The sequence below is a fragment of the Anopheles bellator genome, chromosome 1, assembly GCF_943735745.2.
Source record: "Anopheles bellator chromosome 1, idAnoBellAS_SP24_06.2, whole genome shotgun sequence".
NCBI classification, from domain to species: Eukaryota; Metazoa; Arthropoda; class Insecta; order Diptera; family Culicidae; genus Anopheles; species Anopheles bellator.
This window is the reverse complement of record NC_071285.1, coordinates 44,836,661-44,855,715: the sequence shown is the minus strand read 5'-3', so window position 1 is coordinate 44,855,715 and position 19,055 is coordinate 44,836,661. Positions and strand designations below refer to the sequence as shown.

The 19,055-nt window shown below is 51.8% G+C and overlaps 3 protein-coding genes across 5 annotated transcripts in view; 2 read left to right on the top strand and 1 right to left on the bottom strand.

Moving 5' to 3' along the window:
* The first annotated feature begins 192 nt into the window (after positions 1–192).
* LOC131216143 (iron-sulfur cluster assembly scaffold protein IscU) lies at positions 193–880 on the top strand. The gene has a single exon (XM_058210557.1). The coding sequence runs from the start codon at positions 286–288 to the stop codon at positions 733–735; it is 450 nt and encodes a 149-aa protein (XP_058066540.1). The 5' UTR covers positions 193–285; the 3' UTR covers positions 736–880.
* A 530-nt stretch (positions 881–1,410) lies between these two features.
* On the top strand, positions 1,411–4,443 carry LOC131205928 (protein ecdysoneless). The gene is made up of 2 exons (XM_058198241.1): positions 1,411–1,681; positions 1,756–4,443. Exons 1-2 carry the CDS (start codon positions 1,411–1,413, stop codon positions 3,657–3,659), a joined length of 2,175 nt encoding a protein of 724 aa, XP_058054224.1. The 3' UTR covers positions 3,660–4,443.
* LOC131205929 (uncharacterized) overlaps positions 4,145–19,055 on the bottom strand; it is a 74,211-nt gene continuing 59,300 nt past the window's right edge. For all 3 annotated transcript variants that reach the window (XM_058198243.1, XM_058198244.1, XM_058198242.1), the window contains exons 5-8: positions 6,215–7,153; positions 5,798–6,151; positions 5,487–5,735; positions 4,145–5,410 (exon numbers count right to left, since the gene is read on the bottom strand). In XM_058198243.1, coding sequence (XP_058054226.1) covers positions 5,137–5,410; positions 5,487–5,735; positions 5,798–6,151; positions 6,215–6,249 — 912 coding nt within the window. In that variant the 5' untranslated portion in view covers positions 6,250–7,153 and the 3' untranslated portion in view covers positions 4,145–5,136. The remainder of the gene's footprint in view (positions 5,411–5,486; positions 5,736–5,797; positions 6,152–6,214; positions 7,154–19,055) is intronic.

The window sequence follows — 19,055 nt, the reverse complement described above, 5'->3', positions numbered from 1 at the left end:
AAAGCAAATAAATTCTCTTCGTTATTCATTCTTCATTTCAATTTTACTGCACGTTTGCTAGCTATCCGGTGATGAAATTAAAGCGTGAAGCAGCAAGGTAACTTCCAAGCGTACAGCATAAACGGATTCGAACCAAAACAGCTGAGTTTTCTGTTTTGGATCAGTGTTGCCGTCTGTTGTCATTCACAACGCAATAGCTCGCGGAAGTGAACGTTCGGCATTGTTGTTGTTGGTACTCTGGTAAAACTTTCAAATTTCCCGTGAATCGCTGATTGTGAGCTGACGATGTCTCTTCCGCGCAATATTGGAGCGCTGTTGAAGGTTTCGCGCACACGCAGCGTACCGTGCGCCCTGTACCATCAGAATGTTTTGGAGCACTACGAAAACCCCCGGAATGTCGGCTCGATGGACAAGAAGGACAAGAACGTCGGCACCGGTCTCGTCGGCGCTCCGGCTTGCGGCGACGTGATGAAGCTGCAGATCAAGGTAGACGAGAACGGCAAAATCGTCGACGCCAAGTTCAAAACTTTCGGATGCGGATCGGCCATTGCCTCGAGCTCGCTGGCCACCGAATGGGTCAAAGGAAAGACCCTGGACCAGGCGAAACAGCTGAAAAACACGGACATTGCGAAGGAACTCTCGTTGCCGCCGGTGAAGCTGCATTGCTCCATGCTAGCGGAGGACGCCATCAAGGCGGCGCTGGACGATTACAAGAAGAAACAGAAAGCCGAATAAAGGCGATGCTGGGTTGAGCTCAATTGATTGGCGCTGTGGAGGTGGATTGTAAGATAAGGATTGCTATTTCATAGTTTGTACGTTCGGACTTGTTTATGGATGCATAAGTAGTAGTAAATAAAGCTCAGTGTACGTGTTGATAACATACAAAGATTGTGTGGTTTCGATTTGTTATCGAGTGTTTGCTGTGGCCTGAAGTGTTTGCTGCTAACGAACCGATATTTCACGTTCGGCACCGTTTATATAATGCTCCGTCGGCGTGAATGAGTCATGTTTTTTCGTCATCTCGTACAATGGTCGTCGCTGGGCATTGTTATTCTTTTCCTGCGTGAATGCGAATGCGCCGAACGTAGGAAAGCCGATTTCACAACATTCGCAAGAAGCGCAATAAAAGGATTTTTCATCTCCGCTGCTATTCGAGCACCTTCGCGGCGTCTGCTCGAAAACAAGCTGCTCGACGGCACTCACCAGCCGGCAGTAACTCACGTTTTGACAGCGCCAGGATTGGCGCGGTTCGTCAAAGCAAAACAGTAAATAGTACGCTGGTGGTAGTGCGCCTTTGTCCATCGCATCCGTTTCGGGCGTATCGATTGAAACCCTGCGGACGGGGCAAGCACCTTTTCGAAGGCTAACTGGGCGTGGAACTGGACAATCGTGCCATAGATTACCGTGAGGATGGCTCAGCGCGAAATATTGCAGTCGATACGGGAGGACGATTTCGTGGAGTACTTCCTGTTTCCTGCTGGAACCACCGATCCTACTGATGTGGAGCTGGAAAACTGCGAAGGCTCCCTCGAGCAGCTCCTGCAGGACGTGAACAGGATTGCGGAAGAATTTTGTGGACCATACATCTGGCATCGGGACGGCTTTCGGATGGTTCCGAGACCGAAAGATAACTCCCGGTTGCTCATCGAGGCGGCCACCGGTGAGAATGGTCCGGACGCCAGTGGAGGTAGTAGAGCAATAGTGTGAGCGTATAGAGTCATCATAAAGGTGGAAATCTCTTTATTCTATTTTTAGCCAAACTACCATCTCATCTTTACGGGATTTCCCACGTCGGTGACAACATCCAAGATGAATGGTTCATCGTGGCGCTGCTGTACCGCCTCACGGAACGAATCCCCGGATTGGTGGCCCGCGTAGTGGATGCGGATGGAGAATTTTTGCTGATCGAAGCCGCGGAACAGCTGCCGCGTTGGGCCACACCGGAAACGTGCGAAGGCAATGTCTTCATCGTGGACGGTGGGCTTCGGATGCTCGAACCACAAACTGCCACCGGGACCGATTGTTCACCGACGGATATGGAAGCGGCAATAGCTGCGGTTCGTGGACCGGAGGGAAGAAAATTTTGCGTCACCGAAGAAGTAGCACGTTGTGTGCGCGACCGGATCGAGGATTTCCCTAGCAAAATCTCGGAACACCACCACCGAGCGACGGTTTACGTGCCCGTCGGTGTAGCGGCCGTTTTGCGTGAAAATCCACAGCTCGTAGCACCGGCCGTACTCGCATTTCGCAACCGTGACCCGATCGATTTGAAGGTGTGTCGCGCAATGCGGTACTTTCCGCCCGAGTGTTGCGTTTACGCCAGCGTCACGTTTACGAAATGTTTGTACGCGATGCTGTCGCAAAGCCGCTATCTTCCTGACCGCCGCACCGGCTGGACCGTTCCTCCGGCGACGGACGCCAACCATAAGGCACACCTGCTCGGCCTGAAGCTGGCCTGTGGCTTCGAAATACTGGCTTCTCAGGCAAAGACATCCCGCACGAACTGGGACGAGGACAAGGGATGGCGCAGCTATCGGGATTCGCTGACCGTGAAAGGTTACTTCCGGGATAACATCGAAGGATCGCAGGAACACACAAAGCTGCTTGCGATCGCGCGCGACTACTACGCGGAACACCGTGAGTCAATGCGGACGACACCGAAGATCGGCGACGGGATCGTTTCTATTCTCAAGCGCAACGAGTGGGACGCGGAAGAGCTACGCAAGCAGGGCGAGGATCTACCGGCGGCGGACAGTGACGAGTGGATGAACATTTCGCCGGACGAGCTGGACCGAATGCTTACTCAGCGGTACGGTGCCAAGAAGCTTTTCTCTCTCAACGGGAATGGGGTCAATGCGAGTGAAACGTTCACTTCGATGGTGAGTGAGTTTCTGGAGCGCAAGAGCGAGTTTGACGGTGTTGTCGTTGAACCTCCTGAGGGCGACGAACCGATGGAAGGCAAGAGCAAGATGGAGCAGAACCATGCCCCACTCGATCTAGGTCCGTTTGGAAAGACGGGACCTACAAAGCCAAAACGAACCCGAAGCAAGACGGCGCGGGATCGTCAGACAAATGCAGGACCCACCAGTGCTCAGGAATCTATGCCACCGGAGGTCTCACCGTTCCATCAGTCTGCAACGGTAGATTTTGATGCCGGTGCGTTCGGGATGCACGTAAAGAATATGCTCGATCTACTGATACCCGAGGACCGGTGGGACTCGTCGGAGGAGTCGAATATGAGCGACTACAGCCAGGACGACGAGTACGATCGCAATCTGGAGGAGATGTCACCGACCCGTGCCAATCGTGCCATCCAAAGCGAACTGCAAACGTACATGGCGCAGATGGATCGCGAACTGGCAGGCACAACCATCGGTAGAAGCTTCGAAACGGCAATTGACCAAGGGGACGTTGTTTCGGCCTCTGCGTCGAAGCAATGCTCAGCGGGAGCACCATCGGCCGCGCCCGAGAGCGACGACTTTGACGACATTGAAACGTTCCGACCGGTCAATATTGACGTAAACACGTTGCGGAACATGATGGAAAGCTACCAGTCGCAGCTCGGAGGACCGGGACCGGCAGCCAACCTGCTCGGTTCGATGGGTGTCCAGATCTCGAAGGCAACCGATAAAGGCAACACTAAGCAGACAGATGTGTAATGGTGTGACGGGAGTTCAGGGGAATGTTTTTGCTTTTCGCATGCCACACGCTTTTCCCGCTCGCTTCCTGCCCCTCGGCGGCCAGACTGATGGGGAAAACCATGAAACAATTCACCAGACAAATCAACGCCATATCATCCTTCCAAGATGAGTCGTCCATTGAAGTAAACAGCATTTTCCTCACCTTTTCTAGCGCTAGATTAGAATATAGTCGCACAAAGCGGATCGAATCCGTGATTCTTTTTTATTATTTTTCCAGTTGCCCACCCAATCATGAACAGAGGGGGTCAACTGACAACCAGTTGTAGTCCTCGACTAGGGTACAGTGTAGAATGAGCAGCAGCCGACTGTTAGACGGATGGAAATCGTTGGATAACTGAAAGAGTTTACGGGATAGCGTAGAGAGACGGGTTTGTTGAGTAGCTCAATTTTTGGGAACATAATTCCCAGTAGATTGTGCCAGATTGCTTAGGAAAGGCGTACTTTTAATCTCTCTTATGTCCACTAGCTTTATCGATGAATGGGAGCAAATATTTGTATCGTTAATAGCAGCAGGGTTTGATCCGGGTACGCAGCAAGGGAAAGAACAATTTGTTCGACTATCGTTAATGGTGCTTAATTCGTATTTCCTTCAAAACAATGTTTCGAACAATTCGCACAACTGCCCTGCCCTTGCTACGTGTTTGCGCTGGAAGTATGGAGGTTTAATTATTAAAGCGAAGCAAATTTACCACTATCAGGTAAAATGATTTATTTTCCCTGTTTGCGAAGACATAATATTTGTACCGAGTGTACCTATTAAGGTCCTATTAAGGTGTGAAATAAAGACGACATGAGGATAGTTCCTCTGTAAACCATTTATCATTTTGAAGAAGGAGGATTCGATTAAAAACATGGTTGCGTTTATTGATTTACTCGTTTCGGGATTATTATTTACACACTGTTGACTCGTGGGTTACGGGGAACTGGTATTTAGGGCAGGGATCGACCGGGTTCGGATAACGTACGGATTAAGATTAATTCGTGATTCGTCCTATCTCTCGCTTACCCGCTACTTTCAAGACATTATCCTTCCTAATCAGGTTACAATGATTGCTTAAGACTTTCCTGGAACGTGTCGGCGCTAAACCTAGTGAAATGTGTTCCGTTTGCCAACGAAATGCAAACATTTCCCCAAATCGTCGTTCCCTATCGCTGTTCGCGAAATCATTTAATTTAAATGGTTAGTGTACCGTTGTGCTGTTGCGCCTCCGGTGAAGGCGTCCCGCGACGACATGGGTTGGGTTAAAAACTACAGAGGATGCCGGACTACGGTCATGTCGTCACGTAAAGGTGCAGGTAAAAATCATCGCGAAGTGGTCATCGCGAAAACTGGTTCGCGTACATCACGCGTTAGTGCGATTGGGTTTACATTGGGCGGCCACAAGGATGAGTGTTCGGCGAGCTAAGGGTTAGTGTCCAGTGGGCGCTCCACTAATCAGTAGCGGGTGATGTCACGATCGGAGTACTTCCCGCTCATTTTGCTGACCGAAAAGCGATCCGAATACCGGTCCCGCTCGTCGAACCGATCGGTCTTATAGTCGATCTCCTGCGGCGTGTATCCGATGCTCTTCTGCCAGTGCTTCGTCCAGTAGAGGTCCTCGTTCTTCAGCTGGGCCGGTGTTTTCGCGTCCCGGCACACGATCACGCAGTAGATCATGCTGCCGATCAGGGTGCCGAAGCCGAAGATGAGAAACACCACACCGAGGATCCTGCAATCCGGAAGAGGTTGCGCGTTAGTGATCCGACGGTTCCGGGGGCCCACAAACCGATCGAGACGATACTCACCAGACAAACAGTGGTTCCATGAACTGCATCACGATGACGAACCCGAGCGTTATGAGGATGAGGCCTAGGTTGAGCAGCAGCATCAGACAGCAGACACCCTTCACGTTGGGACAGAACGGGTTCGGGGCGGACATCGCCTCCACTTTCGCGCCGTGCCGCCTCGAGCTGCGGCCCGTTTTCGCCGTGCTGGCCACACTGTACACGCTTCTGGGTCCGCGCGACTGGTGCGTCCGGTGCGCACTGTAGCGACTGTGAAGGAGTAGAAAGGCGTAAGGATATCGGCCTGACCTGGAACCTTTGCCCGGCCTTACCTTATCTCCGACGGTGCCTTGTAGGCCGCGGACGTGACGTAGATGTCGCTACCGGTTTCGCCCCCATGATCGTAGCTGAGCGCGGACGGAGCCCTCGGCGGGGCGCGCGTCGGTGGACTAGAAAGCGGCCGTGGGCCGCCGTTGTTCTGGTATTTGTGCTCCGAGCGTGATTTCCGGGCCGGAGCAGTCGGTGGGGTGCCCCGCTCGTTCGCTATCGTGTACTCGGACAGTGTCCGCTCCGACGGTGCCCGCTGGCTGTCCTCACCGTCGGTCGAGTATCCCCGGTTGGCCTGGGCATACGGTAGGTCCACCGTGTCCCGGCCGTGCGTTGCCACATAGTGGTTACCCTTTACCCTGCGACCAACGAACCTGTGAGCATCTCATAGGTGATCTTCCCAAACCCCACCCGGTACTTACTTCTTCACCGTACGTTCGTGAATGTTTTTCAACATCTTCGAGCTGGACCGTGCCTCCTATCGTGGGAATCGAATTCCTGATGGCCTCGTCGATGCGAAGGTGTCCGTCCGGCGAGTGCGGGAAAATAAAATTAACACAACACAACACGCAAGCCTCTCGAAGATCCGGGCCCGCAATGGGCTCCTAATGGGACGCGCCGAAGAAGCTCTAAAGTAACCGCTCGCTGCGCGTGCTGGCCGCTCAAATTTGACCCAATAATCGAATCACCGATGCCAGATTGTTTTTTCCATGCTCGTTTCATACACTTCACTTCACCATCGGCGGGTTTCGTTACTCCGTGTTGTTTCTTTGCTGTCCTATTCTCGACGGACACGAACCCCGTCTCGGATGCTTATGCTGGGAGTAATCAGAAAATGTTTAACCGTTTTTGTGTTCTTCTTCAGTGGTACACTATTAAATTGCCGTTTTTTCCAAATAATTCGTTCTCCGCGCACCTCCTGGGCCGAGTTGTCGATTAGCGATTAAAACAACCAGAATGATGGGCAAAAACAGTGACGGTTCCTAAATCTCCCGCCGAGCACAATTGAAGTACGGGGCCCTCTAAACGGTCACGGTTTGCCACGGATCGCAGCACGAGACGGCACACTACAGCGTTCGGGTCCTGTGCGCTACACGATCTCCAAGTTCGGCCCGATGGTCTTCATTATGGTCAGCGTGCCGACCATAATGCGTGGTCGGTGGCGTTGCCACGGGGCATCGATGGCACCGTCGGTTTCGCTTTCGTCATCGAAGACGATCCTAGCCCGGGGGGTTGCCACCGTTGCCGCTAGGCGTCGTCCGTCGTCGTCCGTCCAAAGCAGTGCCGGGTCAGCAGCGGATCGCAGCGTGGCAGGAGGCAGGAACTCGAAAGCCCGGCGATGTTTCCGATTTAACTGCGAGCTGAAAGTGAAAATTCAAAATGATAGTTAAGCCAAACATCGGTAAAGAATCGAGGCAGTATAATTGGACGGCGGTGCCTGTGAGGTGAGAAATGAAGAAAATTGGCCACTCGAGGCCACACGGCGAAGAGGCTGTAATGAACCGGTCGAGTCGATTTGCCCAACATTTTCAGACCGAAAATTGGGCACCACCGATCGGGCCCAATTTGGATCCCGAGCGCATAATAATGTTGCAAAAGGCGCCAAAACGTCCGTCGTCGGTCCGTCGGGCCGGGAAAGGAAATGGGCAGTTCGTGGGCCGCGGGCGCAAAAGTATCCGATCCTCGGATCGGTCGATTTACATCATCCGCCGTAATTAGCATTATGGTTTTGGGCCGCGGCGTTATGATTCACCCGGTTCTCGTTATGTATCTCCGGCATCCATTCTGCAAGGCACTGCGAGGATCGTGTGAAAAACGAAAACGGTTCGAAATTGCGCCACAAAACTGAACACGCAACGCTGGCGGTGGAATAGTAGAAATGACGGGTTGGAAGTCGGGCCACACAAACGGCAGTCCGATTAGTGCGTTCTGTGCCACTTTTTAAGCAAATATCTCGAAGCTCGAAACTGCTGAATAGTGATGGTGGCCATTAATGCAGTCATACATAATCAAACGCCGGGCCACTGTTTGTTGTGGGATAGATGATAGAAATATAACGACTTAATTCACACAACCGTTGCGGAGAGTAGCATTTTTAATCAAAATGAATTTTAAATCGTTTCTTTAAACGTTTTAAGCAAATTAACTGCGAATCTCCTCCGGTGCGGGGCGCAAAGGCTTTTAGTAAATTAATATGCATTACGGGGTTTTGCCGGGCAAACCATCTGTTAACCGGTGAGATATCGAGCATAATTAATATCTTCCGATGTTGCGCCTCGAGGCGCCTCTACTTTTAATCGCACACGCTTGGCGTACGGAACTTTCGTCATATATTTCCGCGAAAATTGATGATCCTTTTCGTCGTCGTGCGCCCGGCGAAGTGTGAACAAACCGAAGTTACATGAGAAACTTCGTCACCATTGGCGGAGGTTTAGGCAAGACATTTGCTTACGGAGCTGTTAATTGTCGTTACGATGCCTCGTCGAGCCCGTTCCACTGAAGCACCAGTGCGCCGAATTTTTCTGGTTGAAAATGGGACAGAAACAATATTAGAGTAACCCATTTTCATCGAAGCCGATTTTCGCAACGCCGCCGCTTGTTTGTGGTTTCTGGGGACATCGAGGACATCGAGCGCAAATAAACGGAATCGGAATCGATTTACGGATTCGCATGTGGTACACGGCCGACGGGAACCCTTTTGACCACCGAAGATGACCACGCGGACACATGTCTGGGAGAAAAAATCGTTCCGAAAGGGCATTCGGAACGGGTCCATTCCAGTCGATGAAGCTCAGATCCTCATTCGTATGGCCGTCGTTATTAAAGGGGTTTCCTCGGTACGATTATTGGTTCTCGTCTCCGATCCATTTACTTTGGATATTTTGTTAGTAAATCGTTCGGAAAGATTCGTAAATATTTGGACAACGGCAGATAGTGTTCTGCTGCATGACGACGTTTCCCACACAACGCAAAACCATATCAGCAAATGAAATTTTTCAAGATGGAGACCGACCGATCAATCGCTGATCACAATTTTATGCTTCATTATCTGAAAGTTTAAACCCACTTCTTGGTTCCAGGTCGATTGGAAATGGCGTTTTGATCCGAAATCACGCCGTGGAAAACCCCTCCATTGAATGTGGCACACATGGACTGCACTGGGTTTGGGGCTGGGACTCGCCCTCAGCGTTGTTTGATTAAAGACGTTTGATTCGCCTTCACTGCAGAGTTGCCACACGGCTGCTCCTTACTCGGGGTGGCCTCTGTGTGGAGGTCTCTGGCCCCTCCGGCGGGCAATCGTTTTAAATCGGAGGCCTTTAAGATAAACAGTGCAGGAAAAACTACGATTATAAAGCGCCAACCACGAAACCTTCAACCAACCGACGCGGGAACCAACGACCCCGTGGGCGGACGAATGCTCAGACTGGGCGTTGTTGGCAGACCACCCCCCCCCCCCCCCCTCCCCCTCTCTCGCCTCACCAGATTGGCGGGCTGTCGAACGGTTCGACAGCGGGCGGAAGGCGTGAACCTGGCCAGGCTCCAGGGCACAGGGCTCCAGCAACGGCGGCAGAGGAAGAGCACGACCAAGAGCTCCACATAAATAAGGCTATATCGGGCGGCTAATAGAGTGGCACACCTTCGTGTGTCCGTTAATCGAACCTGTTGAACGGCTGAACCGGGTCCGGTGGCCTGACTGCGATGGCGGCCGCGACCGTCACGACCGGCATTCGTTCGCGTCGGCGGACCAACAGGTTGCAACGCAGGCCATTCGGGCCGTTCATTCACACGGGTCCGCGGAACGCGGGTCCACTCCCGATCCAGGTCGGCCCCGGATCGGTTCGCTACGGCGGTGGCTGAATGTTGAAATATATGACACAGTCAAAGAGTAATTGGTTTTGAACCCGAACGATCCGGGCCGAGGATGGCACGGAGCCAAGGCACCCGGCGTCGTCATCAGCGCCGTGTGTCGTGACCGTGTGTCTGCCGAGCGGCGGATATCATCCGGAGGTCTTACGGCGCGCCCTGTTTGTCTAGCGGACACGCCTTTCCCGTACTGGCGACGCCATTCGACCCGACAACGGCCAGAAGTGTGAAGTGTTGTGCCCGTTTTTTTATGTTGGCTTTGCAACATGCAACCGGTGCGTTACCTCTCCCTTTATCTCTTGCACAACATATTTCATTCAGAACGCGGCTGAAGTTGCGGAAAACCGGTTCCGGCGGCGATTGAAGATGCTTTTCCCGAGGTGGTGGGGGGCGAGTTGGAAATTCCGTGCGAGAGATCAACCGGCGAGATACGGAGGGTTTGCGTCGAGGTCTGAGAGGTAATCAATAAAGTGCACCCTGCGCTACCATGGAGCTGCACTTGGCCGAATCGAAGATTTGTTGTAAAAATTTTCGTGGGAAATGAGCGCGCCACTTGCGCAAGCGTAAGCCCGGCCCCGGCACGGTCCGCTCGGGTCCTTCGGGTCCCGGGTCGACATGGCTGTCGTGACGGCGGCGTTATTGAGTTGTTCGATGTCGATGTGGCACCCGCCATCGACAGATGAGGTGGGGCTCCATTTTCTTACGAAATGTCGGACCGCCACGGACGTCACAGGTATCGGGGAGTCTGCATACGATTGGAACAGTTGTTTGGAGGCTTACCATTCGATGGTGAAATTGGATACCATTTTCGAGTTGCCGAACGAACACACCGGTTTTTGGAGCTCTTTTCACAGGCTACGTTACGCGACTTAAACCCAACTTTGTTCTACATCTTAACGTAGCGTTAGCGTCTCCTTGGCACGGAGGAATTGAAGTCCATCTATCGTAAACTTCAATTCACACTGTCAGCACCGTCGAAACGCTCACCGCCTACTGACGATTGACGGGCGACCTGTCGAAAGGCCAGCGAGACTAACGAGCTCAGAAAAGCAAGAAAAAACAACACCCATTCGAACAAAACGACTTCTTCCGCCATTCCGGCGCGGCCGTTAATTAATCACGGTGCAAATCGCTGCCCGTTGTGGCCACGATTTATGCGAAGTAACGTTTGAAAAGGAGGAAGCTGGCGACACTCTATTAAAACCACACCAACATATCCGATCCGAGCCCCCCAGAGGTGACGAAGCTGGCTTGTCGCGGTGCGCTACTGATTAATTCATGTGTTGATCGTGGATTAATGGGCCAACCGGACCACAGGGTCCGAGAGCACTTCCTCATTTTCGCGTGGCGTAGCTAACAAGCTGTTCTGATCCGAAGGACACACACTCCGGCCGCACTGTGTGTGTCTGGGATTTCACAAGAAAGCATCGAAAATCGGATGCTGGTTGAAGGTCAGCACCACCAGATACCAGGGCCGAGAGCTGGCTTATTTATTTATTTTTCCCATTACTCCCAGCCTTTGCGACGAATGGTACTAGGCTGTTCAATAAGTTCGTAACCTCGATATGAAAAATACATTTTAAAACGGTTTGAAATACACTTGATTATTCAGTATGGTCTCCCCGAACATCCATACACTTTTTCCAACGAGATTCCAATTTATAAATTCTATCCCTGAAGTCTGGAAGAACTTCAAAATACGCTTCTGCAGCTGTGATGACCTTATCATTTGATATGAAACGTTTTACACGCATGATTTTTTTGGGTTTGAAAACGGAGGGAAGTTACTAAGGGCCAAATCTCGTGAATATGGTGGAAACTTTCACTTTCAATCGGTGTAAAATATTGCAACAGTGATGGTGATAATATATTCCAACAGTGATGGTGATGGACCCAAGTCTCATCCATCCATCAGTGATGATTCGATGTAAAAAGTCCACTTTATCCTTTCGAAAAAGCTTAAAATGTTGCCGAGAAACTTGCATTCGAATGCGTTTTCGTACCATTTTTAGCAAATAATGCACCCATTTTACACACAGCTTATCATAGTGTAAATATTGATTATACTGTTCAATGAGATGGCTAGGCCTTATAATAAATCTCTTGAAGTGATTCGACAATTTACCAATACGGCATCCTGTGTTTATTCTACGATTTCAGCTGTTGTGTCTGTTTGTTGACGTTTTTGACATGGATCGTCTTGAAGGCTACTACGAACACGTTTAAACACAGAAACCCCCTTTTACTGTGCCAATTGAAGGTGACGAGTCCTTATACACTTTCAACATTCGTTCATATTTAATTTTTTTTAAACCTTCCAAAAATAAAAATTCAATCACTGACAGATACTTGATTTTTTCCATTGTAAAAATACTAAATGGATTGTAAAAATGAATTAGGTAACCGATTAAAATGAAACTTCATATACGTTCTTAACATAAAAAATAAGCCTCGTAGCAGCGCCCTGCTCGTGGAGACTACGAACTTATTGAACAACCCAGTAAAATCTCGCCTCCCTTCGAAGTGATGGTCAAGGTCCCACTGGCCATCGAGCCGGCGGCGTCGTCCATTATCAACTCGTTTAGCTTCATTTTCCATTAATTATAAGTTTTTGTGCCCTCCAGGCACCAAATTGCCGCTCCCAATGGCCGCTACAATGTGCGAGATGTCTTTTATCTTCGCAGCGCATCGGTCGCAATCCTTTTGCGCAACAGCACGGCGGCCAAACTACAGAGCGCGAGCCAAGGACCCGATGCCGATTAAGCTAGGGGCTACCGAGCGTGAACCCTGGCTGGAACCTTTAATAGATTCCCACCCGGGAGCGGGCCGGGATAGAAACAATTACTTCGAAAAAGGATTGCTCTAAGCAGTGGTGTATCCTGCAAACGCCTTTGGCGGACTTCGAAACCGACGTGGTTGCCGGGCGCAACGACAACAGTCGGTTTAATCGGTTTGCTGGGCCCCTGCGCCGGGGCCTTCGAAGTAGAGCCGTTTCCTAGCATTCGCAGGGACTGGAGCTGTCCTGGGGGACCGATTATAACGAGACCTCGAGAGGTCTGGGCGAACGGAGAAGACGACCGACCCGACAAAGAGACCCGTCCACCGCCGTCCGGATCGATAAGAGAACATGCCCACAAGGAATGTCAAGTGCCGCTTCCTTTCCTGGGGATCGCACCGCGCGCGCGCGCGCGCACCGGTTGGGTGAGATCTTGTAAAATGACAGATAATTGATGTTCCCTCGTTCCCCGTTCCCGTTGTTCCGTCCGACAGTTCGGCTGCCGTCGAACGTGACGCGCGGCCATGGTTGCTGCAGCTCCAGCTCGGGTTCGAAACATCAAACGGGTTGCTGGCCATCAAAGGCCATCCTCCCAATAAAGGGTAGGACCTGTACGACATTGTACGCACGGTGCACGCGGTGAACATAAAAAAAAATAAGAACAAAACGGCCAGCAACAACATGTCGCCGCCATCTTCCGGCCTCCCGGGTCCTCGGGTCCGGTTCTAGTTCAAACGCGGCCTGGGGACCACCGCCGCCCGGGGATTTTAATGTCTTCATAGCCATTCACTATGCATTCTACGGCGAGCTGACGATGAGTGGGGCCTCATCAAAGGAGACGACCGAGGCTGAGCCCACGGAGTCCGTGTGGCCGAATGGCTAACAAGGGGAGGCAAATCAAACACATCAAAGACATTTCTATGCGAATTCATGCGGCCCGGGATATGGATCGCTTAATTATGGCCGTAAAAAGAAATGGACAGGCCTCGGTCGGTCGGTCGATCTTGGGGCGAAAAGATCCAAGGTACTCTGGCTGGGTCGTCACCGGACTTTATGACGGAGCCGGACGGACCCAGACCAAGACCAGCCCGGAGAAGTATCGTTGGCAGAATTTTACAGCCCCACCGATGAGAGTGGGGCAATAAATCCAGCAAACAGGTCCCACGGTCCGGCCGCACCCAGCGGCCAATGGCCAGTTGCCGGCTCGTCGGTACATAAATATTTGCGTACCCAGATCGCTCGTGACATTTGTCGGACGCCACTGACGTCTTACTCGCGCTCGCGCTGTGGCCATTTTATGGAGAACCTGGCGATGCGTGAAGACTCAGAAAAAAGACTCACTTTCAAGACTCACTGGTTGGAATTTCATGACGTCTGTGAAAACTGACGGGTAATTATCATCCGATGATGGCTTTATAATGTGCACGCGAACGCGAAAAAGCAAAGGTTCCGAGGCCGCAGTCCGAAAGACGACAATGGTCCATCGGTGTAAACAAAATAATCAGAAGCCAATCGAACGGAACGTGCCCATCCGAATGAATGATTCCGCACCGAACCGGAGCAACGGGACTTGCGAATGCGATGCCGATCTTCCGTTTTGACGTACGTCACACCGGAGCCTCAGATCGTCCTCCGACCGAGGCCATAAGCCACACTGACCGGCATACGTAATTCATTTACCCACTCAATAAACCAAAACGACATTTTGATCGTGGGAAACGTCCATCAATTATCGGAACGGTCTTTTGAGCAAACCTGAGGCGCGCCTCGGATTGTGGACTTGCAGGATCCCGGGGTGAGAGCCCAGGGTTCAGCGGGAGCAAGGGCAGAATTTATCATGTCGCTGGGTTCATAAAATGAATGGGGTGGAAAATTTGTCGTCCCTCGAGCGAACGGACACCACGCTGGTTTGACCCCGCACGGTGACCCGCAAATACGGCGGACTTTCGGACCGGTATCGTGTCAGGGAGCTCACCTGAGTGTCCCGTGTCCCATTTATACAGCTTCGCACCCAGCGAATAGATATGTGCCGTGGATGGTTGCCATTAGCGGAGGCCATGTGCACTTGGGGTCCGGGGATTGGGGGTTGAAAGTCAGTAAATTGTTAAATTTATTCACTTTATCTCAGTACGACACGGGACCGTGTGGAGCTCCGACTCGCTAGCGAGGTCCTGTTCGGTCGCTGGTCCCGGGACTGGTGCAGTTATGGCGCCGCAGCACAATCCGATGCCGTTCCCTATGGGTCTGGGGTGGCCACTTTCTCGTCCGTGCTCGCGGCAAAGCGCTCGCTGACACGATAATACACTTTTCTATCGCACCCGGCCGGTTAAGTCGGTCAACTCCCGGCCCGGAGCCGCTGCCCATGTCCGATGGGAGCCGGCTCCCGGGGAGCCTGGGGCCTCGTGTGACTGGCGCTATTAAAAGGTCAGTTCACTCGCCGGGAGCTGTCCATTGATTCCTTCCCGGCGGTTTTTGTTGGAGGCATTAGTCGGCTCATCCAGCTCTGGACCTCCCGCGGCTCCAGACCGTGGGGTGGACTGCATTTTGGACGCTGCGCACGCTATCTCGTGCACTGGACCACTGGTTCTGATCTGATTTACGCCCCATTTACGGCCAATGCGCTCTCGACGTCCAGGTACTTCCTGGTCGAGCCCGAAATACTGGCGGACGGATTTACACTCTCGTCCGGAGGATGGCTGCAGGATCGGAACCCATCCCATACTCCACATTACATTTTTACGACAAAGAAGTGTTTATTATGGCCTGTAAAACAACTCATTTATATCGCATACGGGCCTCGCTCTCTCTCCGTACGTTGCGGCGGGATCGAGACTCGAGAGCAGTACCCGACCGGTGAAGCATATTTCACAACCGATCCCTGCCACATGTAGCGGCGCCCCGAAGCGAGAATGTGTTCTGCTGCTGCTAAGAACCTGCTCGCCGGGAAAGAAAACGGAGGCGGTCCGTGATGGCCGACATCTTGCCCACGCGGTCGTGAACATTACGCGAATAAATCGCGTAAAAATGGTAACAAATGGTTCCCGGGGCCGGTTCCACTAACGTCGTGCTCGCTGGCAATTACTTGCCAACGGGGCCACGTGGATACGGGGGACCTTTGACGACGGAAACTTGTTGAATACGTGACAAACTAACGTGCGCACACCATTACCCGTCCGGTCCGGAGGGTTAGTAATTTGCTTTTCTTTGCCGGTTCGCTTCCTCCGAGGACGAGACGAGGACCTACGAGGACGAGGACGGAACGTACCGCACCTGGAACGAGGCAAAATTATTGTTCCGTCAGATTGGGAAAGAATTTCCATTTTCCATCGCCACAGCCAAGGCCGGTGTTGGCCTTGGTGTGGTAACAAAATTGACGATGTTACTGTACGTTTCGCCCGAAAATATATGGCGTCCATTCGTCCTCGTTGCTAGCAGGTCCTGTGTGCGGCACTTGTGCCGGGCATACCAAGCGATTGCTGTGTAGACACTTGGCACTTGGCTTCGGCTCCTGCGGACGTGTCCTGGTGTGCTGCCGGCTTGTTGCTAATCCCAGTTTCAACGATGCACTCACAAAGGACACCAGAGACAGAGCAATGCAATGCAATGGCACTATGCGGAATGCATTCGACTATTACTTCAACGCCAAACAGTCCGAAACGTTATGGACCTTGGACCATTCTGTCGGAAAACCTTCTCCGGAAGCCAGCCAGGTTACTGGGGCCCCTCGGACCGGAATCCTTCGTTGTGTTCGCAAGAAAAATGGCAGAGGGACAACACATTTATGTCAACATTGTGCCCCCCGGAGCTGGTGGTTAATTAGCTAATTGTCGTAGCCGGGCCGAGATTTTCCATCTCGCTGCTCTGCTTCTCGCTTTTCTGAGCCGCCGGCCCTGATGTGCGACAGACGCGCCCTCTGGTGGCGCCATGACGCTATGAATTATGAGGTGCGCGGGTAGTAGAAAGTAAAAACAAGACTTCCACCATGTTCTGGAGCAGTAAACTTTTAATAATGGAGTCCCTTCTGCACCGCTGCCGGACAAGTTCGCCGCCGTAAATCATTTGTCCCTTCGTCATAAGCGTCAGCATCCGTTGTTTAGTGTCGTGCCGAACATGGGCCAACCTGGGGCGACCGCGGAGTGTCCAGTAACGTGACGGACTGGGCGCCGGTGTACTGCTGCACTGACCACGTCTAGGGTTATGGTTTGGCCGGAGAACAGGACCGAGTAGCGTTGCTCAGGTGATGTCCATGAGCACACGATGCGGACCCCGGTACGCCATGATTTATCGGCTGGTGCATTGGCTGTTGGCCAATTGGCCCTGCTAGACACGGCAGGCGGTTCTTAGGTTCTCCGGCGAGTGTTTAGTTAAAAGTTTTAAAGCCTTAATTACGCGACTAGAGAGAAAAAGGGATAGAGAGAGAGAGAGAGAGAGAGAGAGAGAGAGAGAGAGAGAGAGAGAGAGAGAGAGAGCAAAGAAAAAAGCCAAAGCTCGTACAGCTTACGGTCGTGGTGATGATGAAAACGTGTGCCGTGTATTTAAAACTTCTCCACTTAACCACCCCTGGGTTGTTCTGGGAGAATGAAATGGTGGCACACTTTTTGCTGGCGTTGTGAAGTGCTGGCAGGTTGCTAGGAAAAACCTGCCACCTTACCTGGCAAAAGTACTAACAGACCGACCGACCTCAAGAACGGAGCTCGGCTTTCAGGTGGTTCTTTCGGTGGCGCTAGCCGACGATGCCGAAACAGAAAGGCGTTTGTAACGCGAACTGGAAACGCTTTTTGCCAACCGAACGCGTCCACAGAAAGAAATGGTGGAGCAGCCGAAATGCTTCAATTAAATTGCAACTCTTGCCTAAGCAAAAAATTCCCTGCCATAGAACACGGAGCACCGAGTAATGACTGTTCGGGAAACCGATCCTGCCGCTGTTTGTTGGGATCGGGCTTTTATTGCTACAACGCCACGCATCGGTTTAGGGAAGTTTAATCGGTGTAGAACTTCAGTCGAACACTTTTCGTGGAAGGAAAAACGAGTATTAAAACCCGTAATCAATAGACTTTTCATCGGCGAACTTTTCGATATGGTAATCGAGATGTAGCCGTGTGCTAATTGCGAGTGATGATATGAACACTGACGTGTAATGTTTGCGAATCAAGAGCACACTAGTGGTAGCAAAAAGTCGTTCGGTCAATTTCGGTCCACTTCATCGCAGTAGAACCGCTGAAGGAACATTCCAACCGTCCAGTTCCAGTATTTCTTCCTGCACTCTTGATTGCTGCACTCAAATGCCAACGACGCTCTCTGGGACTCCATTTTCCAAGTCTGCCACTAACCTGACAGTTGACCCGCAATTACACGCCCTACCCGCCAGCCAGCGCAAGTGCTTCGGAAGATTTTCGACAGATAATAAATATCAAAAGATCTGTCTCAGGCGCTCAGGGGCCCGATGGCTCCGTAGCACGGCACACGTAGCTGGTGGATTCGCCAGTAAATGGCCCAGCAAATAGTTCCCCACCCCGACGATGACCTTTCGCGATACGCGCCGGGTAGTGAGCTAAATCGGTGAATCGGGTGGAGATTCCTTCTAGACGCTGTCCGGGTCCGTGTCCGAGACCATTTGACATTCTGACCCAGTGGGGCGTCGGGTTGGCGTCTGGTTTACTTTGGCGAACCCGAAGAAAGGCCCGTCCGACCGCCCGTTAACCCTTTTCACGGTGAACGCGAGATTTCGTAAAAGGGCGCACCATCGCAAGGAATCGAACAGGTTGTTCCGTTGCGCCGTCGTGCAAAAGCCATTTCCTTCAGGGTTGCGGATTTGGAGAGCGGAAAACCGCAATAATGACGGTGCGCCCGTGCTTGACACGAGCAACGAGCACGCGGAGCATTTTCTCGGCTTTTCTGGGCCAACCAGCACGGAAAATGGCGCGCAAGGATGCGTTTGCGTGGTGCCACGGTTTTCTTCGGCTTAATGATGTTTTCAAGCCCCATCTGCCGGCATCCCCGGATAACATCGCTTCCCTGCTCCGGGGTGGGCCATCCGGCAGGGCTTTCGATCGATACGGCGGCTTCGGAGCCTTTCTCGTTAGGGGCGAAGTTTTCACGCCAATCGATTTCAGATACGTCGGGCGACTAGGGCCTGGGGATGCAGTTTTTGCGGAGCCGAGCATGGGCGATGGGGTTTCAAGGGGTTTTCAATCAAAATTCATAATTCAATAATTTAACTTCTCACCACCACCGGCGTTCCCGGGGGGAGGCCTCAGGGCGGTGCTGTCGAAGATTGTGGCTGTAATTGTGTGGCTTAATTTATCAAATGGGTTTAGCCATGACGTTCGACCCGTTCGGGATTGTGGTTATGGAGACTGTGGCAATGCTTTGAATGAGCAACGAGTAACAGCTTATGTTCCCTTGTTATTTTGCGACAAACGCCGGTGGACGACAATATCTGAATGGGATCTAATAAATCTAATGGCAGTTTGCGTTCGATTATCAGAAGATAAATTAAATATGCATCACATTTGGACTATCATCCAGAGCGGCGATCTAGTAATCATGAGCAGTCACTGACAGTTCCTTCGACAGGTTTCCTCCAACCAAACACCGTTGTTTGAAGCGGCATAAAAAGTAAG